Source organism: Candoia aspera, chromosome 2 (genome assembly GCF_035149785.1).
Source record: "Candoia aspera isolate rCanAsp1 chromosome 2, rCanAsp1.hap2, whole genome shotgun sequence".
Classification (NCBI taxonomy): Eukaryota; Metazoa; Chordata; class Lepidosauria; order Squamata; family Boidae; genus Candoia; species Candoia aspera.
Window position 1 is genome coordinate 107236652 of NC_086154.1, and position 22462 is coordinate 107259113.

Below are 22462 nucleotides of genomic sequence, written 5' to 3' on the forward strand. Positions count from 1 at the left end.
GGCCAGTTGCTGGGCCAATGGGATAGAAGCACATGGAACAAAATGCACTTGCTTAGAAAAAAAATCTTTCACTACCCAAATGACAGTTTTTCTCTGACTGGGTGGGAGATCAACAATAAAATCCATAGATATTTCCTCCCAAGGGCAGGAGGGATTGGCCCTTGCGGCTTACCAGACTGTCGCTTAGACATGGCACAAACAGGACAGGAAGCAACATAGTCTTTGACATCCCATGGCAAAGTTGGCCACCAAAATTGGCACCGAACTAAATGTAGGGTTTTCACGAAACCAAAGTGTCCAGCAAGCTTGTCGTCATGAGAACGGTGCAAAACCTCAGCCCTTTGAGCTTCAGGCACATATAACCGGCGACCTAACCATGCCAGATCATGTTCAAACGAAACTTTGTCTTTATTTGCCAGGACCCAAGGATCAGATTGCAGCACCTTGATGAAGTCAGTTTGTAACTGACAAGGTATTTGAATTTGCCGCCTCCCAGTAGGGGTGGAGGGCGCAGCCGCCTGGGGACGGGCCCTGCTACGGGTGACAGCCACCAACCCCAGTTGAGGTTCAGTAAGAACAGTGCCCACTATGTCTGACACTGGCCCAGAATTCTGAGGCAGGCGTGACAAAGCATCAGCCAAAAAATTTTTCTCCCCTGGAATAAACTTCAGTTGGAAATCAAAATGACTGAAGAACTGAGCCCAGCGAATTTGCTTAGGGCTGAGACGCCAGGGGGTGCAGACAGCTTCCAAATTTCTGTGATCTGTCCAAACCTCGAAAGGGCATTTAGCTCCTTCCAAGAGGTGACGCCAGGCTTCTAAGGCAGCTTTCACAGCAAAAGCCTCCTTCTCCCATACATGCCAACGGCGTTCAGTCTCTGAGAACTTCCTGGACAGATAAGCGCAAGGTTTCAAATGACTGCCAGAATCTTTTTGAAGCAAAATTCCCCCAACTGAAAAATCAGAAGCATCCACCTGGACGACAAAGGGGCGTTCAGGGTCTGGATGCAACAGAATAGGCTCAGCAGTAAAAAGGGCTTTCAACTTCCCGAATGCTGCTTTGCATTCAGGAGACCAGTGAAGCACTGCTCCAGGGTTCTTTACCTTGCGCATCTCTCCCAAACCCTTGGTGCACAGCAAGTCAGTGAGGGGCAGCTCAATCTCAGCGAACCCCTGGATGAAATGGCGATAAAAGTTACTGAACCCCAAAAAACTTTGAAGCTGTCGCCGGGTGCAGGGCTGCTCCCAACTCAGGACAGCCTGAATTTTTTCAGGGTCCATTTCAATGTCCTTATCAGAAACTCGGTAGCCTAAATAATCAAGCTGAGTTTTGTGGAATTCACACTTAGAAAGTTTTGCATAGAGTTTAGCCTTACAAAGCTTGCTCAACACTTGTTTCAAAAGGCGCTCGTGTTCCTCCACCGTGTCAGTGTAAATGAGAACATTGTCCAAATAGACCAGAACCCCTTTAAACAAATGATCATGTAACACCTCATTAATCAATTGCATGAAAACACCTGGGGCCCCAGCCAACCCAAACGGTAGGACTTTGTACTGAAATGACCCCAATGGGCAATTGAAAGCCATTTTCCACTCATCCCCAGCCCTTATGCGAATGCGAAAATACGCTTCGCGAAGGTCGAGCTTGGAGAAAATTTTCCCCATGGACAGATGGGCTAACATGTCTTTCATGAGAGGCAGAGGATATTTGTTGCAAACTGAGACAGAATTTAACCCGCGATAGTCCGTACAAAGTCGAAGTGTGCCATCCTTCTTTTTGCGAAAAAGCACAGGGGCCCCCACTGGCGAGTTTGCCAGTTCAATGAAGCCCCTGGCCAGATTCTTGTCAATAAAGTCTCGTAACGCGGCAAGCTCCTTCTGGGTCATTGGATAGATTTTCGGTTTGGGCAATTGAGCGTTGGGAAGCAGCTCTATGGCACAGTCAGTTTTTCGATGAGGGGGTAACTGTTCCGCTTCCACTTCCCCGAACACATCTGCAAAGTTCTGGTACAGGTCGGGCAAACCTTCAATGTGTGGCAAGCTAGGGCGAGGCATGACGACCGCAGCCCTTCCCACCCCCACAGTCAACGGCTTCTCCGGTGTTGGGGCCTGGTAAAAGCCATCCTTGAAAGTAACAGTGTGGTGCGCCCAATTAATGTAAGGGCTGTGCCAAGTCAACCATGGGATCCCCAAAATCACCATCGGATTGCCAACAGGAGCCACGATAAATTTCAAAGCTTCTCTGTGGCTGCCCATTTGCATTGCCACCGTACCAGTGAACTGAGTAGCTGGTCCCCCCCCCCCCACTGTCAACCCGTCCAATTGGGTGGAAACTAATGGCTGCCGGAGTGGAAAGCAAGGTAAATCCAGCGCAGCGACTAGGTCAGGGTGGATGAGACACCTAGAACACCCCGAGTCAATGAGAGCCCAAACTTCGGTAGTTCTAGTGCGAGAGCCCAACTTGACTTTCACAGCTAAAATGGGGCAGTCAGCACTCACCATGTCATCTTCGCGCCCATCCTCTTCCACCTGCCTACAAGCGCTGTTTAAAGCAGGTGGTCGGCGTTTCACGCCAGTTGTTCAGAGGCAGCTTGTGCCTCGCCGGAGAAGTAGATTTTGTCCTCCTCATCCGCAGCCCCTTTGGCTGCCGTCAACTGACATGAGGGGGTCAGTGATTTCGTTGGCACTCTTGGCGCTCGATCCCCGGGTTTGTTCTTCTGGCAATCTGCAGTGCGGTGTCTGCCTTTCCCGCACTGGATACACTGGCCACGTGCATAACGGCGCTGTTTTTCCTCATCCCATGATCAGTAGTCCGATGGTGTCGTAGCTGGCCCTGGTCGGGGTCCCCGCATCGTGGCAGGTGATCTTTCATGCCTTCTGGCTTGCATGTAGGTGCGCTGGGCATGCTCAGCCTTCCCGGCCAGACAGATCCAATCATGCAGTGAGTCCGGGTCGTCTCTGCCTAGCGCCCATTTTAGGATGTCTCGATTGAGCCCATCCTTAAATCTGTCAACTAAATTTGACTGAGACCACTTGGGGACCTTGCCCGCTAAGGCTTTGAATTCCAAGGCATAGTCGGCTACTGACCTGGGACCCTGGATGAGATCCTTCAGTGCCTCCTTAGCCCTCGCCTTAGCCAAAGGATCTTCAAAGTACAGCTTCAAGCAGAGCAAAAAGTCCTCAAAAGACTCAAGCTCAGGGGCTTTAGCCTCGGTCAATTGGACATACCAGTCCGCTGCCCTGCCTTTCAGCTTGGTGGCCACTGCCGTTATCTTAGCCTTCTTGGACGAGAAGCAGGGTTCAAACTGTTCCATGTAGCTCCTTGCATTTGTGAGGAAAAATGACAGCTTGGCAGGGTCCCCATCAAATTTAACGGGAAAGTCCTTCGCAACCCCTCCTACTGGTGCGAAGCCAGTGGCGGGTCGGACGGGGGGCCCCAGATTACAGTAGTGGTTCCTCTTCAAGGTGGAGAAGCATCCCGCAGTCGTCCGCGGCTCCATGGCAGCAGTGGGTCGGGGGGAGGATGGGGGATGGTTGATTGAAGCCAGGGCTCCCATCGTATCTCACTTGTCCGCTCACTGCCAAGGAGAGGGTTTTCAACATATATTCCATCGATTCTAACTTTGCCTCCATTAATCTCATCCTCTCAGGAGTGACAGATTCTTCCTGTCATCAAGCACCGGGCTGTCTTCCTGTTGCCACTGTTGTAGACTCTACTTCAGGAGTCAGCGGGAAACGGAGCTTCCAGGATGCCTGGGACGTCCCCGGCTGGGGTTCCCCCATCGTATCCCAGGTCATCTCCTGGGGGGAGCCAGTTGGTACCGGTCGTTCCGGTTCTCCCCCCTCATCAGATCCCCCCAACTCCGGGCTGGAGCTTGAACCCCTCGGGTAGCAGGAAAGTTCAGGGGGGAGGGGGCTCGGTTCTCTGCTCTGGATTGCCGATTCGGGTAACCGGCTAGTCGTCTCCTCGAACCCTGCAGACGCTGGTTTTGATTCTGCCATCGCTAACTTCTTCCCTCGCAAGAATTTTCTTGGTAGAGACTAGCGAGGTATATTGATAGATTCTCAGCTTTATGTAATGAATGCCTATTCCAATAAAATTCTCAGACTCATAAAGCAAAGCTTAAGAAAATCTGGTTTATTAGAAACAGAATGCAAACACAATGAAAGCTGAGAATGGGAAAAAGCGCGCCTAAAATCAAACTAAATAACCCCTGATACAAATGAAGTCCCACCCATCCCCCCTACAATCATCTCAAATTCACAATCCCAGGTGCTCCTAATGAGTTCTGCTGATCAACGGGCAAAAAGACCTTGAACCAAGAAGATAACCCAAACACATTCCTTCTTAATGAGCACAGATAGAGAGCTTGGTAGAAGGTCCCTCAGCAGCTCCCTCCCAACCAGAAACGTGCGTCAGCACCTTGGCATGCAAACCGTTATGATGTACAATGTACATCGAAACGATGAACATGACAAGGTGTTCAAAGAACCAGACCAGGGGTTTCTTTTTCTTTCCTCCTTTCCTTTTGAGTGAAGCAGGGGTAAGGGAATTTTTGTTGCAGCAGTGTCTGCAGCAGTTCTGGACATAGCAGTGATTTTCTTCTCTTGGTGTTCAACAAGCCAGCAGAAATGAAGAAATCAAGATCATCTCTTTGAACATCTCCTGAGGGTTTGGGAAATGAATGATGGCAGCCACGTGAAAGTGCCCTGGGGTCAGTGACAGCTGGCCAAACGGAAGGCTCTTGACTGACCCAGGGGATAAAACCTGAAACCAGTATCAATTTTCTCACATAAGTGGCAATTTCAGCTTTTGGTCAATTCATAACATTTTCATTCAGTTAAGAAAATAAAATCACTGGAGCAAAGACCTTCCCATACCACATACCAGATTTAGTTCATTACTATTTTTCCTTTCACAAACAAGGGCTGATCTGAGTCCAGGTTTCAAATTAAATTTAGTTACTTTTGTCATTTCTCCTTCACCTAGTGATAGTGCCCATATCCTCTAGAAGAGTTGGATTTGCATTTCCTTAATTACCAGTAGCTGGCTGAGAAATATGGCCATTGAAATCCCACCCATCTGGGCAAAACCACTGAGATCTGTGCCATTACAATACTTACATCTTATCCCATCTCAGAATAAAGTTCTGGCAATCTTAAAATGGAGCATTTGACTTGCTACATCTAAACCTCCTGATGTAAGTTTTTTTTCCCCAGAGACCTAAGAATTAAGAAAATACAGAAAACCTACTCAAAGCAGAGCATGGTTTATTAAAACACACTCAGAATTGTGCCAACCTGAGAGAGATCCAAGCGGGAGTTGTTGCAGATTCTAATTTCTTAATATTGCTAGAAATTCATGGAGTTGACTTTTTAAACTTTGCACCTGAAGTGATACAATGCTGGCAGACCATGCTTGAAAATTATTCAAGCAGGTTACTTTTTACCAAGATTGAAGAGGGTGAGACATTTTGAAACAGAAGTCTTGGAATTAAAGTATTAGTGAAATACTGGTGTACTGTTCTAATTTCTACACCACTCTATGCATTCTTTACTTATAGAGGAAATTTCTTGTCTGAAAAGATCAGAGAACCTTCCTCCAATGCAATGTTTGTCAATCCTGGCAACTCTAAGATGCATGGACTTGAACTCCCAGAATTCCCAAGCCAGGATGCTTATAATCCAGTGGTTGGAGCTACATAGATGCTAGGACAAAGCCAAGCAAACCATATCAAGATTTAACAGATTGTGTGAGACCAACAGAATAATTCTGGATTAGTGCTATATCAGCAGCAGGAGAACCTGCTACCTGGACAAGCCTTTAAGAATAATGGACTGAAACTTTGACTAATTAGAATATTGTATTTCACAATGAGACATCTATGAGAATCTGATTTCTGAACTTGGTTCACTTACTGTAGTGAGAAGCACACTCCTCCCAAAATTATAAATGTAGTGATGGCCGCAGGGGAGAGAGACTTTCATTGTCTGGATTAGCCATTCTGTACAGGTAGTCCTCACTTAACAATGGTAATTGGGACTGGAATTTCCATTGCTAAGCAACACAGTCATAAAGCGTGACATCACGTGACCATGCCAGTTAGCAATGGAAATTCTGGCACTTCTGGTTGCCGTAGTTAAGTGAATCACCATGGGTCATTAAGCGAGGATGTCACAAGGTCGCCATTTGTGACCTCCTGCCGACTTCTCCATTGACTTTGCTTGTAGGAAGTTGGCAAGAAGGTTGCAAATGGTGATCATGTGAATGCAGAGACATTGCGACCAATGTAAGTATGGGGATTGGTTGTAAGTACCACTCATTCAGCACCATTGTTAGTTCAAATGGTCACTGAATGAGTGGTTGTTAAGCAAGGACCCCCTGTACAGAATAAGGGAGATACTTTGACAAAAATGCAAGAACTGTTCCATTAGCAAAAAGGGCTGAAACAGTCTTTAAGTCCTGGGAAGCAAGATAGTATTTGGAAGTAAGTCAGGCAGGCTCCTCCCTGAGTCACTGGGGTATAAGAAGGAAGGGAGTTAAAGCACAGGCAGGCTTTCAGGATTCCGTTAATATAGCCTATCTCAATAAAGTATAGTTCTAGTCTTCCTGTGGAGTTGATTTTCTGGTCTGATCTACCTAGTGGGGCTGACACTTTCTCAACCTTTTTATCCTGAAGGAACCCTTGAAATAATTTTCAGGTCTCAGGGATCCCCTGCATAAAAATTATTGTATCTACAGCTCACCGTACGTTGGTGTGATCAGTAAGTTTGCCATGTAAAAATTCCCACCACTGTGAACACTACCACTGCGCAGCACACAAAGTACAAAAAACAGGGGGGGGGGGGTTCAATCACAATATTTTGTGGAACCCCCAGTGACCTCTCACAGAACACCAGGGTCCCACGGAACCCTAGCTGAGAAAGGCTAGTTTGGATGGTTTCTGCTTTCCTTTCCCAAAAGTTTCTTTAGATTCTTCCCACTGATAAGAAACTCATTATTATGTAAAACCATGTTTATGGATTTGAATTCTCATAATTATAATTCAGCAAGAAGTGATTGTTAAACACTGCATTTAATTACTACTTCAGACCATTGGAGAAGTGGGAGGGGGGAGAAAACCGTCATGATTAACTGAAAAGGAAAAAATAACAGAGTTCCACAGTCTAGATAGAATCTCATTACAGGATGAAAAAAGTCAAAACCGCAAGCACGTTTCAGAGGAATGAACTGCAATGCCTGTAGTATACAACAGTCATTGTAAGTTATGGAAACTACAGTAGGTCAGTGTGATGATCAGATAATTAAGAACCCAAAACAACCACATAATCATCATTGGAAGTCTCTCCTGCTACATTTTCTTAATTCCTAACATTACTCCGAGGAAGTTACAAGAAGCATCACTACCAGAAGCGTTTGTTCATCGGAACCACACTAAGAGTCATAGACTGACTATGGACAATTCCATCCACAGTCAGAGCAAGACCAGAAGGCATTCTTTTGACTTCTCCCTTCAGATGGGGAAATACAGAAAGCCAATATGGACATTTCCTTAAATGTCAATCCAGACTGAAACAATCAGTTCCCTTTCAATCAGAAAAAAAGAGCGCATAGAATAAGAAGGAAGGAATGGGAAATACAGTACCAGTACTGCATTATCATAATATATCTTAGTTTTTCCATATGTGTAGGGCCATTTCAAAAAGGATCACAGGAGAACCATTAAGTTTTAGTCAAAGGGAAGGGGCAGGGAGGGAAGAAACTTCCTTATTCAAGAATTTTGAAGGTAAGAGGGAAAAGAGTTTCTGGCATAGCAGGTTAAAGACCAGCATTAGGTAATAATAAAATGGGGGCTACTGCCAACATCTTTCAGTTTGGTCAAATGTGGAAATTGGCTGCTACTTCCTACAAAAAGTATCCCCAGTATTTTCCTACAACTCTTTCCAACACAGGGACGCGGTGGCGCTGCGGGTTAAACCGCTGAGCTGTCGATCGGAAGGTCGGCGGTTCGAAACCGCGCGGCGGGGTGAGCTCCCGTTGTTAATCCCAGCTCCTGCTCACCTAGCAGTTCGAAAACATGCAAATGTGAGTAGATCAATAGGTACCGCTTCGGCGGGAAGGTAACGGCGTTCCGAGTCGTCATGCTGGCCACATGACCCGGAAGTGTCTATGACAACGCCGGCTCCAAGGCTTAGAAACGGAAATGAGCACCGCCCCCTAGAGTCGGATTCGACTGGACTTTACGTCAAGGGAAACCTTTACCTTTACCTTTCCAACACCCTTAGCAGTTGTGTATGGTACACAGTCACAATATACAATTAAAGGAAGGGTGTGTTACACCAGTCAGAATAATTGAAGTACATTTAATCTAATGAGCCATCTGACTTTCTTTCTGAGATGTTTTAATTACAGAAAAGAAAAGATATAAATGGGACGCTGGCATGCTGCAAAGTAAGGTGTCAGTCTGTTCCTTATGTGTTTTCATTTCCTTATTTCCTTATTTATTAGTTATGGATCATGGTTTTTTTTCTTCAGGATCTCCCATTGTTTTCACACACAATAGCAACCCTGTGAGGTAGGTTGAGTTGAAAGGCCCAAAGTCACACAGGGAGCTTCCACAGCTAAGGGTGGACTTACAGATCAACATATGAACACTCCCCAGTCCTAGTCTAATACCTTAACTACTCTAGTATTTTGGCTTTTCTTTATTTAAAAATTGCCCATGCAGCCTATGTGGGGCCTGGAGGAATTCCTACAAAACAAAACTTTGGTGTGTGTGTATGTGCGTGTAAGTGCATCTATCTGCTTCTCTAAAACACAAAGATGTCATAATAATAAGGGAGGGTGTTACTCTGTCCATCATAGCAGCCATTATGTGAATTGGCAAGTCCTCCATATGCTAGCCATTTTGTGAGAGTGCCCACAACATATCCCCAGTTCCAAATAGGCTCTCCAATGCAGAACAATTGCCTATCCCTAATTTAGCACACTGACATTTTTATTAGTTTATCTGCACACTGTGCTGTACATTAGTGGTAAAAACAGCATACAGACATTTTTGAAAACAAACACAAACTATCACACAGACGATTTATTTAGTCAGTTTAACTGCATCTATCTATAGCTGAAACTCTCTGGAGAGTTTGCATAAGCATTTGAGGACTACAATCAAGCCCAAAGAGATGTGGGGGGAGCGGGGGAACCTGCATGTTGTTATACAGGCGTAGGGTTTCATGGCTGATATCCATTGGGCAGTGTTGAGCTTCCGGGTTTTCTGATATTTGGGAGGCAACTGTGGCTGGCATCTCCAGACCACAGGCAATTGAGCAGGGACTGACCAGGCTCCTGTCTTTATAGCCAGGTGTCCTAACTTCTGATTGGCCTTTAGCTGAGCTGGTTTCCAATTGGTGCAGGTTGGTAAGGGCCGGTCTCTGCAGGCTGGTGAATGTCTAAATACATACTGGATAAGGGGGTGCTGCATAACTGTTTGTTACGGCTACTATGCTTGCTAAAGCCGCTTACATGGGCTTCCTAATGAGAGTGTTGGATTCTTAATATACAGTATATCTCAGAAGGAGGGGGACAGAATGAACTTACTCAATTTGTATTCCGACTTTCATTCAGGTATTCCTGCACTAATGCATTTATCTTCGAGCATAAGTGTAGATTTCAAGGTACCAAGTGATGCAAAAATTGGCTCACAATATCAACTTTTTCAAGCACCTAAAACTGGCCAACTAAATTAGCCTGACCCTGACATCCTTCCACTTGCCATCTTTCAGCTCAACCTAGTAAGTCAAGTTCTACAGTGCTATTAATTTGGGTGTCATTCAACAGGAGAGAAAGTGACAGCTCCCACTGATGGCTGCAGATCCTTTATGACACAACCAGCACAGCCAATGACCTGCTCCCAAGAGAAGCCTCTTTCCACCCCATTCCTAGGCTTGCTTTCCACTCCACCTTAGGGCTCATTTTGCATTATGTCAGGCAGCTTTACCATCAGCCTTAGCAAAATCAGGGCTGGCATTTTCTTTGTTAGAATGATTGGGGAGGATGGTTCATCCTTGAGATGAATCCAGGAAAATTTATTTGACAGGGAAGTGCAGCCAATTACAGCTCCCTGACAAACATCCCTGGATGATGTTTGTCCTCTCTGCATTCATATTGTTCATGCTTAAGAGACATAATCTTGGAATTGTTCTACATAGCACAAATCTGGCTTTGCCACCAAATGTGCACTAAACAAGAACCTGCTGCTTCTGGCTGTAGCCCTCCAATAAGCATGATACCCCTGTATTCTCAAACACCTCTCAGAGTCTACGTTTTGGATGAATGAAGATCTGAAGTGTACCCCCCTAAACAATATGTCAACCGAGTAATCTCACATTCATGTTGAAGTCAGCTTTGCATTACTGCCTCCTGTCAAGAGGACAGCTGCCCTAAACATTTATAATAGTGTATATCAGTTGCCCGCAATCTGCTGCCTTCCAACCATATTTGTTTTCAGCTCCCAAAGGTCCAACACATCTGTACAGCACCAAGTGGGGAAATCTAACATATCTAATAATGGCTAATTTCAAAGAAAGTTTACAAGACTTCTCACATGGAAGTTCTTTCTCTCTGATCTAGAGGCACGAGAACCAATTGTAGTTTTTCTGCAAGACAGAATTATTTGTGTGTGTGTGTGTCTGGAGAGACAGAGAGAGAGAGAGAGAGAGAGGAGAAGAGAGAGTTTCTTTGTTCCAAATCAATACTACTGCCCTGGATATATCTGCCTGATATACAGTATTTCTACACCACCTCATTGCAAATCCAATGTAACGTAGTGATATGTAATGATATTTTAATGATATTCTGGTATTCCAACTGGCGCATCACCTCCAAGTAACTTATATGCATTTTTGAAAATTTATATGCTGTTTTTCCAATAAAAACTCCTAGAGCAGCAGACAATGAAATAAGAAAAACAATGAATATGCAAAACACTACAAGAATAATGCAGCAAAAACAGCAATTAAAATGAAGGCAAAGATTTAGCAAAACAGATAAAATCATTATCAAATTCATCCGAGTTACCTACTGAAATAGCTGAACAAACACCTGGAACTGAAGTATTTATGCCAACGGCAGGCAAGTCCCTTTGGGAAGAGCACTCCAGGGTGCCACAGCCAAAAAGACTAGCACATTTTTCTCCCTTGAAATAGCTTTGTTTGGGGAAATGGTCAAATGGCAGCAAGCACTCTAAACACTCCATTCTCCAACCTTTAATTCATGAGCAGTCAATCACTACTTGGTTTTATGAAGCAGAAATCCTAAACAAGGATCATACCTAGTTTTAGCTCTTAAAAAGCAAAACCTAGTTAGGCTTGCTTTCAAGACAACATGGATAAAAACAATCTGCTGAGAGTCTTAGTTTTTACCAGTGATCTCCAGTTTCAGACACTTCATTCTGGATGTACATTTACACTCTATGGGTAGATCCACACTTTTTGCTTGGCCTGTCACCAGTGCAAGCTTCTCACCACTTCCTGAGAGCAGGAAGGGATGATGTCATCCTCCTCCCACTCCCAGCCCATTGCAAATGTATCCCATAACTGTGTTTTCCTGCTTTGATTCAAAACTGCTCTTTTCTGACCTGAGACATCTTATGCCCTTCAGAGCAGAGGATCTCCAGTGCTTCGTTCCATTTTAATCAAAGCCCCAGCTCTGACTGGCTGCAGTGCCCAACCTGCTCCCTCCACTGATGAAACTGGGCAGTACCCTGGACAGCCACTTCATCCTGGGTTGTCAGGCTGTTTTCTGTTATTTTTACAATCTTGAGATTGATCCAACCATGGCCTGTTAAATCAACAAACAATCCTTACCCCTAGAAGTTCATGCTCCATTCAATCTGAACATCTTCCACTAGGCACCCTTTTGGTTTCTGCCCAGGCTGGGTGAAGCATGGACTCCTTGCTTTCCCACCCTCTGCTCCCATTCCTGCAAAGATTCTTTCCCTTGTTTTTAACATTTTTAAGTTGCACGGTAAGAACACTGCTCCTCTGTGACGCTGAATTCACAGTTCTTCCTTGGTACAAAGTTTCCATGGACCTACAGTCACTTGTTCCCTATTGTTTTGATGACTGCAGCATCAGAGCTATGATGGTACCGTAAGAGGGAGGGGAAAGAGGTTGCTTTAGTATCAAAGAAGGTAATATGGGTGGGAGGTGAAGGCATCCCATCCTTTATGCAAATATCTAGGGAAAGCAAAGGCAAGGCTCAGGGTTAGAGAGGATGGAAGCATTGCTACAAGGAAAAGGCAGGCACCGGGAGACTCATCCACACAGGAGCCAGCCAACAAGGCTTGCCTTACCGCCATGGACAGGGAAGGAGAAGAAGCAAGGGGATGACCAATCAGGTCTTATATTGGCCACAGTCCATTCTGAGCACCAGACTGGCCCCACTGCCAACCCACTGCAATCCAGACTGGAATTTCTGAAGTTGGCTTAAGAAACAGCCAGGAGCAGCCTGGGAGACCAGCTGCTGAAGCTGCAGTGCAGAATTGCCCTACAGCTATTTCCTCCTCCACAAGACACTTTATCACCAGATGGGAGACCTGTGCAGCCAATGGGCAGCTGGAACAATTGTTGACCCACTGTCTTAGGATTACTGATGGTTTTCTTATTAGGTAAAGGATAGGAAACCTGTGGCTTCCCAGAAGTTGTTGAATGTCAGCTTTCGGTATGCTTCACAAAGGACTGCACTGACTGGGGTTGATGGGACTATAGTCCAGGAATTTCTCAAGAGCTCTAGATTCCCAGGTCTAGATTAAGCACTATGACCTAAGCCAACAAAGCTCTTCTGATTTTTTATAATGTTGCCAACCCCACCATCATCAGTACTCACACACAGATCGGTCTTCCACATGTGAAATGAATTAGGCTATAGCTACCCACCCCCTCCAATCCATGGCCTCTGTTGCAATATCATGGGATGCATTGCATGCTGACATCCCAGCTTCACTTGAGCCTGTTCCCTAATTCACCATGTTGCTATTGTTGTTAGATTAGCTCATTCTGAAAGTTCACCAGCTCCCCCCTTAAGTGGAGCAGCCTTCTGCTAGATTAGGCAAATCAGAAGAGCACTATGGCACATTTGCACCCAAACTCCTGAAGACAATAACTTAAACATCATTTAAGTGAGCCCTGTTGGTTGGTTGGCTGGTTGTTAGTTGTGGTCTTAGTGACTGAAGTGGTATGCTTTTTCTTTAGACTCCAGGCATGTGGTTTATGATGGGTTTTTCTCCATATTATTTACACTGTGCTTTGTTTCTGGTTTTAATTTTCTGTAAGCCACCCAGAGTCACTATGGTGAGAGGGGCAGCTATATAAATTAAAAAATACATTTCCTCGGACAAAGAAAATCTGAAACTGATTGGAAAAGGCTAACTCGGTGCATCAATTGATCTTTCTCTGGGCTTCTCACTTGTGCTTGTTGCCATCTGTTTGATGTCTTGCCCTTTACCTGGTGCAATCAAAAAGAGTTGCCATTTGAAAGCAGCCAGAAAATAAGCTTCAAATCCTGTCAACTAATTTTAGGAGAAAGGAGAAGGAGAACAACAGAGGAAGGAGCCTGGGAGAAGCCTCTAAAGGAAGGCAAGAGGCTGTTGTGTTGAAGCAGAATAACGTGGAGACACAATCCAAATAACCTACCCTTATCGCCCAAGGAAAGAGGAGAAAATAAGAATCAGCAATCACATAGAGAGAGAAAGAGAAGAGGAAAGATGGTATGTTTGTATCTGGAATAACCCCAGCTGTGAGTTTATAACAATGAAGTTTAATAATAACACCTTGCCCTCCCTCACTGGTGAATCCTCCCCAAATTCCAAAGAAGCTGCTGAAAGCTATGCCATGCCACCCACTTGGCATCTATCTGTCCACACTTCAGGTGAGTCTCAAGCAAACTACTTTCTACTACTGGTGTTAATCTTAAAGGGTTTATCGCATAAGGGGAAAAAAAGGGGGGGGGTTGACTGCATGCAGTTTTGAAGCCATCACCCACCCACCCACCCCTTTCCTTCTAGTTGCCCACACCCAGGAAGCGTTAGAGGAGAACTTTACCTAAAAGGCCTCAAGGTGACGAGACATCTTCTGACCATTATTTTCCCATCCGAATTCACTGAGATCATGGTTCAAACTTCTCTTTTAAAAAAGCAAAACCAAACCAGAAGGAAGGAAAGTAGAGATTCAGGAAGTCCGATCCCAGTTCTTAGGAGAAGTTCATGGTTAGAGGGAGGTGAAGTTTGTCCAGCAAAAGGCTAGAACATTGACCCAAGAAGTCCACATGCACAAAGGGAACAGGATCGGGCTCGCTTTCCTTGCTAGGTGCTCTGCCTTCTCAACTGCTTGCCTCTTAACGGATGGTTGCTTCCAAAGAAATAGGTCTGCATGCACAAGAGTGGAGGCTGGATGGTGGGGTGTCTCCTCCAGGGCTTCAGTCACATTTTGGAGACAGGCTGCAACAAGAAGCACATTTTCCCTTTCCTCCAAGTATTAAATCCACTGTCCAGATGAGCAGCCCCTAGACCTAGACCCCCTCCTGTTCATGGGATCCCTCATCACAGCCAGACTGTCTCCTCCCTCTCCATTCACCTAAACCAAAAATCCTTCAGCAAAGGCTTGCCTCCTTCCCTTCTCCAAGCTGCCTTCAGCACTTCCAGGAAGCTGCCATTCCCTAGGAATGTTGCCTATTTGAGTGGGGACTCCCAGTCACAGCTAGAGCAGGCGTGAAAGGGACCGGCTCCATCTCTGCCTGACAAACGGCTACCTTGTCTCATCCTGGCTGTCCAAAACATGCAGTTTTAGTCTTGCGAAGAGGCTGCACCGGTTCCATCTGCGAAGGATGCTCCAAACCAGGATGGGAAAGACCGTTCAGCCCGAATTTGTGAATTGGGTGCCATCTAGTGGCAGCTGTAGGGAAATTCTCTGGCTTTTTTTTTTTTTTTTTTTTTGTGATGCAAATACAGTAAGGATCTTGGTGAGTTCTAGGGACAGCCAAACTGAAAGGTGCAATGTGATGTATCCTTCATACAGCAAGGAAAGATGCTGTGTACAACAACCTGTCATTTGTAGGAGAGGCCTTGCCCAGCAATAACACCAGATACATTCATATCATCACTACTGACCCCAACATATGCTTGAAGGAAATGACCAAGGTGTGCCCCCTCAAGCCTCTTCAGCTTATGGTAGCAGATTAGCGGACTGGACCAAAAAATATTTGGAAACAGAATCTGGTTCAGAATGCCCTGGCCAGCTGTTCTTGAGGGTCACTATTTGAAAGAGCATATTACACTGGTGTTTGCCGCTCTGTCTTAGCTCACTGTTTTCAGGCCAATTCAGGGAACAACTGGGAGTGTCTGTCTGATCTGTGGCAGCAGAATTCAAGCATCTTTAATATACAAACGGATTAGGCCATTCTTTCAAAAGCAGGGGGCAGCTGAGTTGTGGGGACAAAGTTCCTATCCCATATTTCCTGCTGCAAACCATGATACCTCAAAGGATGCTAACAGTTTTCTCAGGATCTGCCCTTTCCCCTCTCTCCATTTGATTTCTTTGTGTTACTTATTTGTGTAATTTATCCACTGCCTGATGGACTCTCGGAATCTTACAGATAATAATATATAAAATAGCAATAATAAATATTGCATTGATCATGAATTAATTAATCATTTAAATAAGCACAAGAGAGCCAGTTTGGTGCAGTGGTTAAGGCGCCAGGCTAGAAACTGGGAGACTGTGAGTTCTAGTTCTGCCTTAGGCACGAAGCCAGCTGGGTGACCTCTGGCCAGTCGCTTTCTCTCTCAGCCCTAGGAAGGTGGCAATGGCAAACCACTTCTGAAAAACCTTGCCACCAAAAATGCAGGGACTGCAGGCAGTCTCCAAGAATCGGACACAATTGAATGGATTTTAAAATAAATGAGCACAGCAAATCAAAGCAGCAATGGCTCCACAGCCAGTCCCTGAAGGTTTTCCAGAAAAGTCAAGTTTTTACTAGCTTCCAGATTGCCATGAGACATGAAGCTGTTCCCATTTGGGGGGGCAGGATCTTACATAGGAAGGGAGCCCCCAAGGATACAGCCTATCATTGGATCCCCTCTTGCCTCACCTTTAGGAAGGTTGGGACCCTCAGTAAACACCTGCTGACTATCTGGATTAGCTGGGCAGGCTCTAACTGGGAAAGGGGGTCTCTTAGATTCCAAGGTCCCAAGCTATAAAAGGCTTTAAAGATAATAACCAACTCTTTAACTGCACCTGGAAACACATTGGCAACTAGTGCCACTCCTGCAGAGTGTCATTTTAGTACCATGACTGGCTAGTCAATACATGGGCTGCTACAGGAGGACCCCCAGATTGTGAACCTGCTCTGTCTGGGGGAAAACAGCCCTGGAATCAGTAAACTTCTGAATTTACAACCACTCTGACTTGCTTAGGTTGAGTCTTGAGCCTATTTCTCCCTATCCAGACCTTGACAGCTTCCAGGCACTGGATCAGAACTTCCACCAAATCTCACATTGGGCCTGGGGTGGTGCTGTACAACTGGGTATCATCAGCATATTGGTGGTACCTCACCCCATACCAGTGGATGGCCCCTCCCAGCAGTTTTGTGTAAATGTTAAACATGATAGGGGAAAGAACTGAGCCCTGGGGCATTCCAGAACATAACCTCTACAAAGGCCTGGTCTCTCCCACACCTGCCACCACCAATTGATCCTGCTTACTCAGATATGAGCACAACCACCATAACGTGGCTTTCCCAACTCCCAGCCCTCACAGGCAGATAAATGGATATTGTTATTGACAGTGCCAAAAGCTCCTGAGAGGTCTAGAAGCGGAAAGATGGTTGCAGTCCCTCCATAGATATCCATGAGAGTGGCCAAGGCAGTTTCTAGCCCATGCCCAGAGCTGGGGAAATCCAGACTGCCATGGATCTAAACTCTCTATAATTCCAGCCCCACTACTTTCTCAACAATTTTCCCCAAAATTGGGAGTTGGCGATAGAACCCATCACCCCAAGAAAGTGATTTATTCATATCCCCTAGATCCAGGCTTCACTCTTGAGAAGTGGGAAGGAAGTGTCTTTTTCAGAGTCCTTGGGACATTGCCTTCCTTCAAAGAAGCATCAGCTGCAGCCTGGATCCATCTCCCTGTCTCCTCTCTGGCTGCTTGTACCAACCAGGTGCAGCAGGGGCCAATTCATAGGTAGCAGAGCTCAGATCATAGAGAATCCTATTTCTTCAAGTTCCACAAGTTCAAAAATCTCCCAGGTAATATCAGAGGACATCACCTCAGTCATTTCAATAGCTCCCATCAGGCTGGCTTCCAATTCAAAGTAAATGCAAGTGATTTTATCCATGAAACATTCAGTCGGATCATCACAATTTATACTAATTGGTTCCTCTGGCCCCATCCTCCCTTAATAGAATCTGGGTCACTCTAAATAGTGTAGCAGGCCAACATTTCACCGATGCACTAAGCATGGAGAAGTAATTCCACTTCACCACGTTTATTGCTGCAGAATGAGCTCAGATGTGAACTCCTATCTGGGTCCAGTCACACTCACTTTTTGTTCTCCTCCAGCATCATTCCAGGCATCTCTTCACTTGTTTCATTTCCCAGAGCTCCTTGGAAAACTAATGATTGGCAGGTGAGGGGAGGCTTGTTAGGACAATCTTGTCCAACCACCTGGTTGTTTCTGTGTTCCAGAGACTGACAAGGCTGCCCTCCAGATTGCTGGGAAAATGGGGAACCATCTGTAACCATCAGCCATCATAATTGTCCCTTCCTCCCTGTGAATGCTGGTGGGTTTGGTTAACCCTAGCAACATTAACCCCAGAAGTATCCATGACAAGAGCCTGGTGGACATGTCTCCCAGAACCAGATCATGTCTCACGTGCTCTGTCATAAAACCCAAATCTAAAGTGGTCAGCAATGTGGTCAGGCCAATGATGCCCTAGGACAAGCCCATGGTTATCGTCGCAGCCATGAATTCCCAAGCTGCCTCTGATCCCAGAGAGGGGAAGTAAAAAATGCTGTGTGTAGGTCCTCAGTCACTCTTGCCATGAGTTTAAGCAACTCAGGAAAATATGGTAAGATCTGGGCTGCTTAAAACTATTCTATTTTACAGGAGATCTTACCCCATCACCCCTCTAGGACATAGTAAAACAAATCAAATTAAAATGCCCAAATGTGCCAGACTATCCAATGATTTGAACTGTGTGTATTACCAAAATCCTGATCATGCAGCAATATTAGAAGAACATTCAATTGGTAAACAAATGTTTTACGCATTTGTGGAGAAATATTTATAGAAGGCTCCCAATTTTCTGCATGTTTCTAGCTACCTTAGCATTCATTCCATGCTCTGTTCCACCACAAATCTCACCAACTGAAGAAAAGAAGACATTGGAGGACTGATGATGCATGAATTTTGATTTGTGAGGCACCTCTTTGTGAAAGATTTCACCTGTTGAAATCAGGATTGTAGAACTAGTTTCAAACAGAAAATGGACCGTTCATAGAAGAGTACCGGAAAGCAAGAGCCTCATCATCATTTTTGCACCAAATTTAGCAAAAAAAAAAAAGCAGTCTTTTAGGGTGTGCATGTTTTAACTTTAATTCTGACAAATTTTCATAGGAAATTAATACCAGGTGGAAGATTATGAAAACTAGGAGTGAGCTCAGTGGACAGAGGAGAATACAGCTGTCCCCACATTATTCATACGGAGATATGCTAAAATAGGAACTTCCTGAATCTAGGGACCCCACCCCCCCACCCCCAGAGATGTTGGGACTGTAACTCCTTGAATTTGCAGACAGCATGGAATGCCAAGCCAGGACCCCCAACACATTTGAGCTGAGGAAGGCTGTGTGGACAGTCATGGAGATGACTGGAAAAATTAGGTGGAGATGATGGTTGCATAACCAAGGCATGCTTTGAGCCCAGGAAATAGAGAAAATGTGAGAAAGAAGCTCCAAGTGCCTGTACCCTAATTCACTGGAGTATAAGGGGGAAAGAAGAAAAAACTCAGCCAGGCTTTCAAGATTCTGATACTGTAGCCTACATCAATAAAATAGAGTTCCAGTATTTCTTCTGGAGTCTGTTTTTTAATGTGATCAGTCTTGAGGGGATGACAGGTTGCACTGAGGATGAAAAATTCAAATTACAGAACTGTTGTTCAACCAGCTAATCCCCTATCCCCTCCGTATCTAACATATTTCTTTCTGGTAACTTTTGTTTAATTCAGTTCAAAGCTAAATTACCATAAACAGATAGGATGGCCAGATAGGATGGATTCATTCTGATATAAAGCAGGGTTTTTACAAGCAAGAGTTCATATAGATGGTGGGAAATAGACTTTCTGCCTCTTACAATCCATGATCCTTTCTTCCAAATTCTTTCTCCACAGCTTAAGTACAGTGCATGAAACAATCCAGGCTGGGAAGAAAAATGCATCAAGACTCAAGATGAAGGTCAAAATTAAAGTTCAGCTCTCATCTCCTGCATGAACCAGAGCTGATGTAAGAATTAGATTCATCCAATTGTATTATATGTATTTTGGTACAGGAATATCAACATGTCTGTCTCATTTGGCTGTTAGTTCTTGCAGTAGCAAAATTAAAATCATTTGCCCCTTAGGTAATGTGACTGGACCAGCCTTCTCTGAGCTGATGTTCTCCAGATGTATTGGGCGCAGATGCGTTGAACCCAGATGTATTGGACCCAGATGTATTGGCACTGATGTTGTTACCTAGTTGGGCAATGAAATGTCTGCAAGCAATCAACCAAGCTCAGAGAGCACCAAGGACAGCACAGTATTGGACTCAATTCCTGAACACTTCAGGTAGATCTTGGCTTGCAATTCTTGGAGTTGGAATCCAATACATTAGGAAGAGACTGGTTTTGTGAAGGCTGCTCTGGATCTATTAAAGAGTTGGGGGATAGCAAAGGCAGCATTTGAACTGATACCCAGAAATATTTATAGGAGCATCTGAGTATCTGTTGAACCCAGGTTTCCCACTATTTCAATTCAATGTTCTGGGATGATTAACACATACAGGTTTCACTTTTTAAAGTGTCTGCTATGTTTAATAACTGGCAGCTAAATGTGTGAATTGGCTCCACAGAGGAATGATGTATCTGAATTAATGTTAAAGTTTTGTCTGTAATACTGAATTTGAGCTAGTAATGCCAACATATATGGAGAATGCCAACAAACTGCACTAGTACGCATACTGGGCCTAATGAAGAGACCCTGATCCCAGATTTCCAAATCAGAATGAAGAGGGCCCATCCATTCCCATTTGTGGCACCATAAAGCAGGGCACAAAAAGTGCAACCAAAAGGCCAGCATCAGTTTTGTTCCCCCAAAGCCCCCCAGAATGGATGTGGGCTCTTTCTTTGCCTTTGGGGGGGGGCAATGTGGGTTGTTTTTTTTTAAGCAGCAAAAGAGAAGCATTATGATTTTTGAAATGTCCCCCTCAGCATGCCATACAGAGCCAGGTGCAGTCTTTGCACCAAATGAGAAACTGTCCCTGGGTTGTAAAGCAACCCTGAGTTAAATTAGTTTTGAGGAAAGACTGCCAAAAATAATCGTTGTACACTACCTGAAGAAGTGTGTTGAAGAGGAGGAGGTGCTATGGGACCTTTTTGCTTACTGCAGAAAACCCTTGATGGAGCTGAAGATAATGGAAGATGATTAAAAAGGTCAAAGATATCCCTGCTGGAATAAAGACAGCATCAACAAGCTGCTAGTCTGATTGATTGGGGTCTGCCTGCCAATATAACTTTAAGCTCTTTCTTAATTCTAGTTAGAAATAATTCTAGTCTGTAGAAACATAGAACAAGGGTTCCTAACTTTTTGCCATCACACCTCCCTTTGGAATAATCTTAATATATGCACCTCCCCTAAAAATCCAAACACCAAAAGGAACACAATGAATAATGAAAACAAACAACTGAACTTTGGGAAAGGTGGATTCATTGTAACAATGTAATGAAACGGTTCTTTACACCTCCCCTGGACTCCGTCTGCACCTCCCCAAGGGAGGTTCACCTCACAGTTGGAATTCCCTGCCATAGAGGGATGCAGATACATTAGTTACGCACATGTGTTAATCTCGTTTTATAGCTTGCTGTGATTTGCTTACTTTGAGCTGTTCTGAGGGTACAGTGGAAAAGAAATGCTCATTCTGAGTCAGGCTGGGTCAGGCTATCATTCCAGAGAGGGAACTGCTCACAGAAAGGATGCAAGGTGGTACAAAGCAGGGAGAAGCAGAGCCAGAAAAGTAAACTTGCTTGACTGTTCTGAAGGTTGCTTCTTGCTGTGTTCTAAGTGAATAAGAAAGCAAATTCAAAAACTGCTAAGGCATGAAATTTTATATATATATATATTGATTATAATAGTAAAATCTAATACAAACTAAACTTAAAGAAAGAAAAGAGAACAGAGAGAAGTAAAAGGTGCAAGGAAAAAGAAAGTAAAAGAGAACAGTAAGAATATAAAAAAGAAAGAGAAAAGAAATATATAAAGAAGTGACTTCCAACCTTCATCACAAGTATAAAAAATTTAGTAACTCTTCACCCTCTTTAAAGTTACAAACATTTGTCTCTTTATCCCATATCCCATCTCTTATCTATGAACAAATCCATAAAACATAATCTTTTCAGTCTGGGTGTCAGCAGAAAGTCCATGAAGGGTAGCCAGAAGTGACAACATATTATTTTAACCTTGATCAAATAAACTAACTTCATATTCCTTCCTTTTACCTCTAACAGTCTTAATCTTTAGTTCATTCAAATATCGTCATAGGATTTGATTCCTCTTCAATTCTTCTTTGTCCCATTGCACAAAGTTCTTCAAGGCTTTAGCAAGCCTCGTTTGTAAATCCAGTAGGAAATAATTGTCCTGGTCACCCTCTTGGTTTGTCATTTGTATTTCCCTTTTAAATTTTAAAACCTCAGCCAGTTTCTTTTGTAGATCAATGAATGAAACATCCTTTTCTAAATCATCCTTTTGGCCTGTCAGTTGTAAATCCACTTTCGATGCCATCTCTATCTTGTCAGATAAAATTTGTTCTACAACTGACATTTCTTCAATAACATCTTTTGGACATAGTCCATCCATAGAAGCAGACATCATTACTGGCATTGTTGATATTGTGGCTACTATTTTCTGATTCCATTCTTCAAAAGTCTCCTTTGGTATTTTTACTGCCATAACATTTTGCACCATCTTGCAGGCCTATATATATTTCCTCTACCTAAAATCTTTAGTCCCCTCTAGTGTCCAGTTTTTGAAATCATGAAATTATTTATCTATATTATGTCTTGTAAAAACCAAAATAGGATCTATTTCCCATGAGAAGCTGTTTGTACTTAATAATTTTCCAAAATGTTATTGTAAAAGTTTCAATATTCCAATTTT

At 44.2% G+C, this 22462-nt stretch overlaps 1 protein-coding gene across 2 annotated transcripts in view; it reads right to left on the minus strand.

The window, feature by feature from the left end:
- The window catches only part of MGAT5B (alpha-1,6-mannosylglycoprotein 6-beta-N-acetylglucosaminyltransferase B), a 264796-nt gene extending 250629 nt beyond the window's left edge, over positions 1-14167 (minus strand). For both annotated transcript variants that reach the window (XM_063296514.1, XM_063296515.1), the window contains exon 1: positions 14100-14167. In XM_063296514.1, coding sequence (XP_063152584.1) covers positions 14100-14167 — 68 coding nt within the window. The remainder of the gene's footprint in view (positions 1-14099) is intronic.
- Between the last annotated feature and the right edge of the window lie 8295 nt (positions 14168-22462).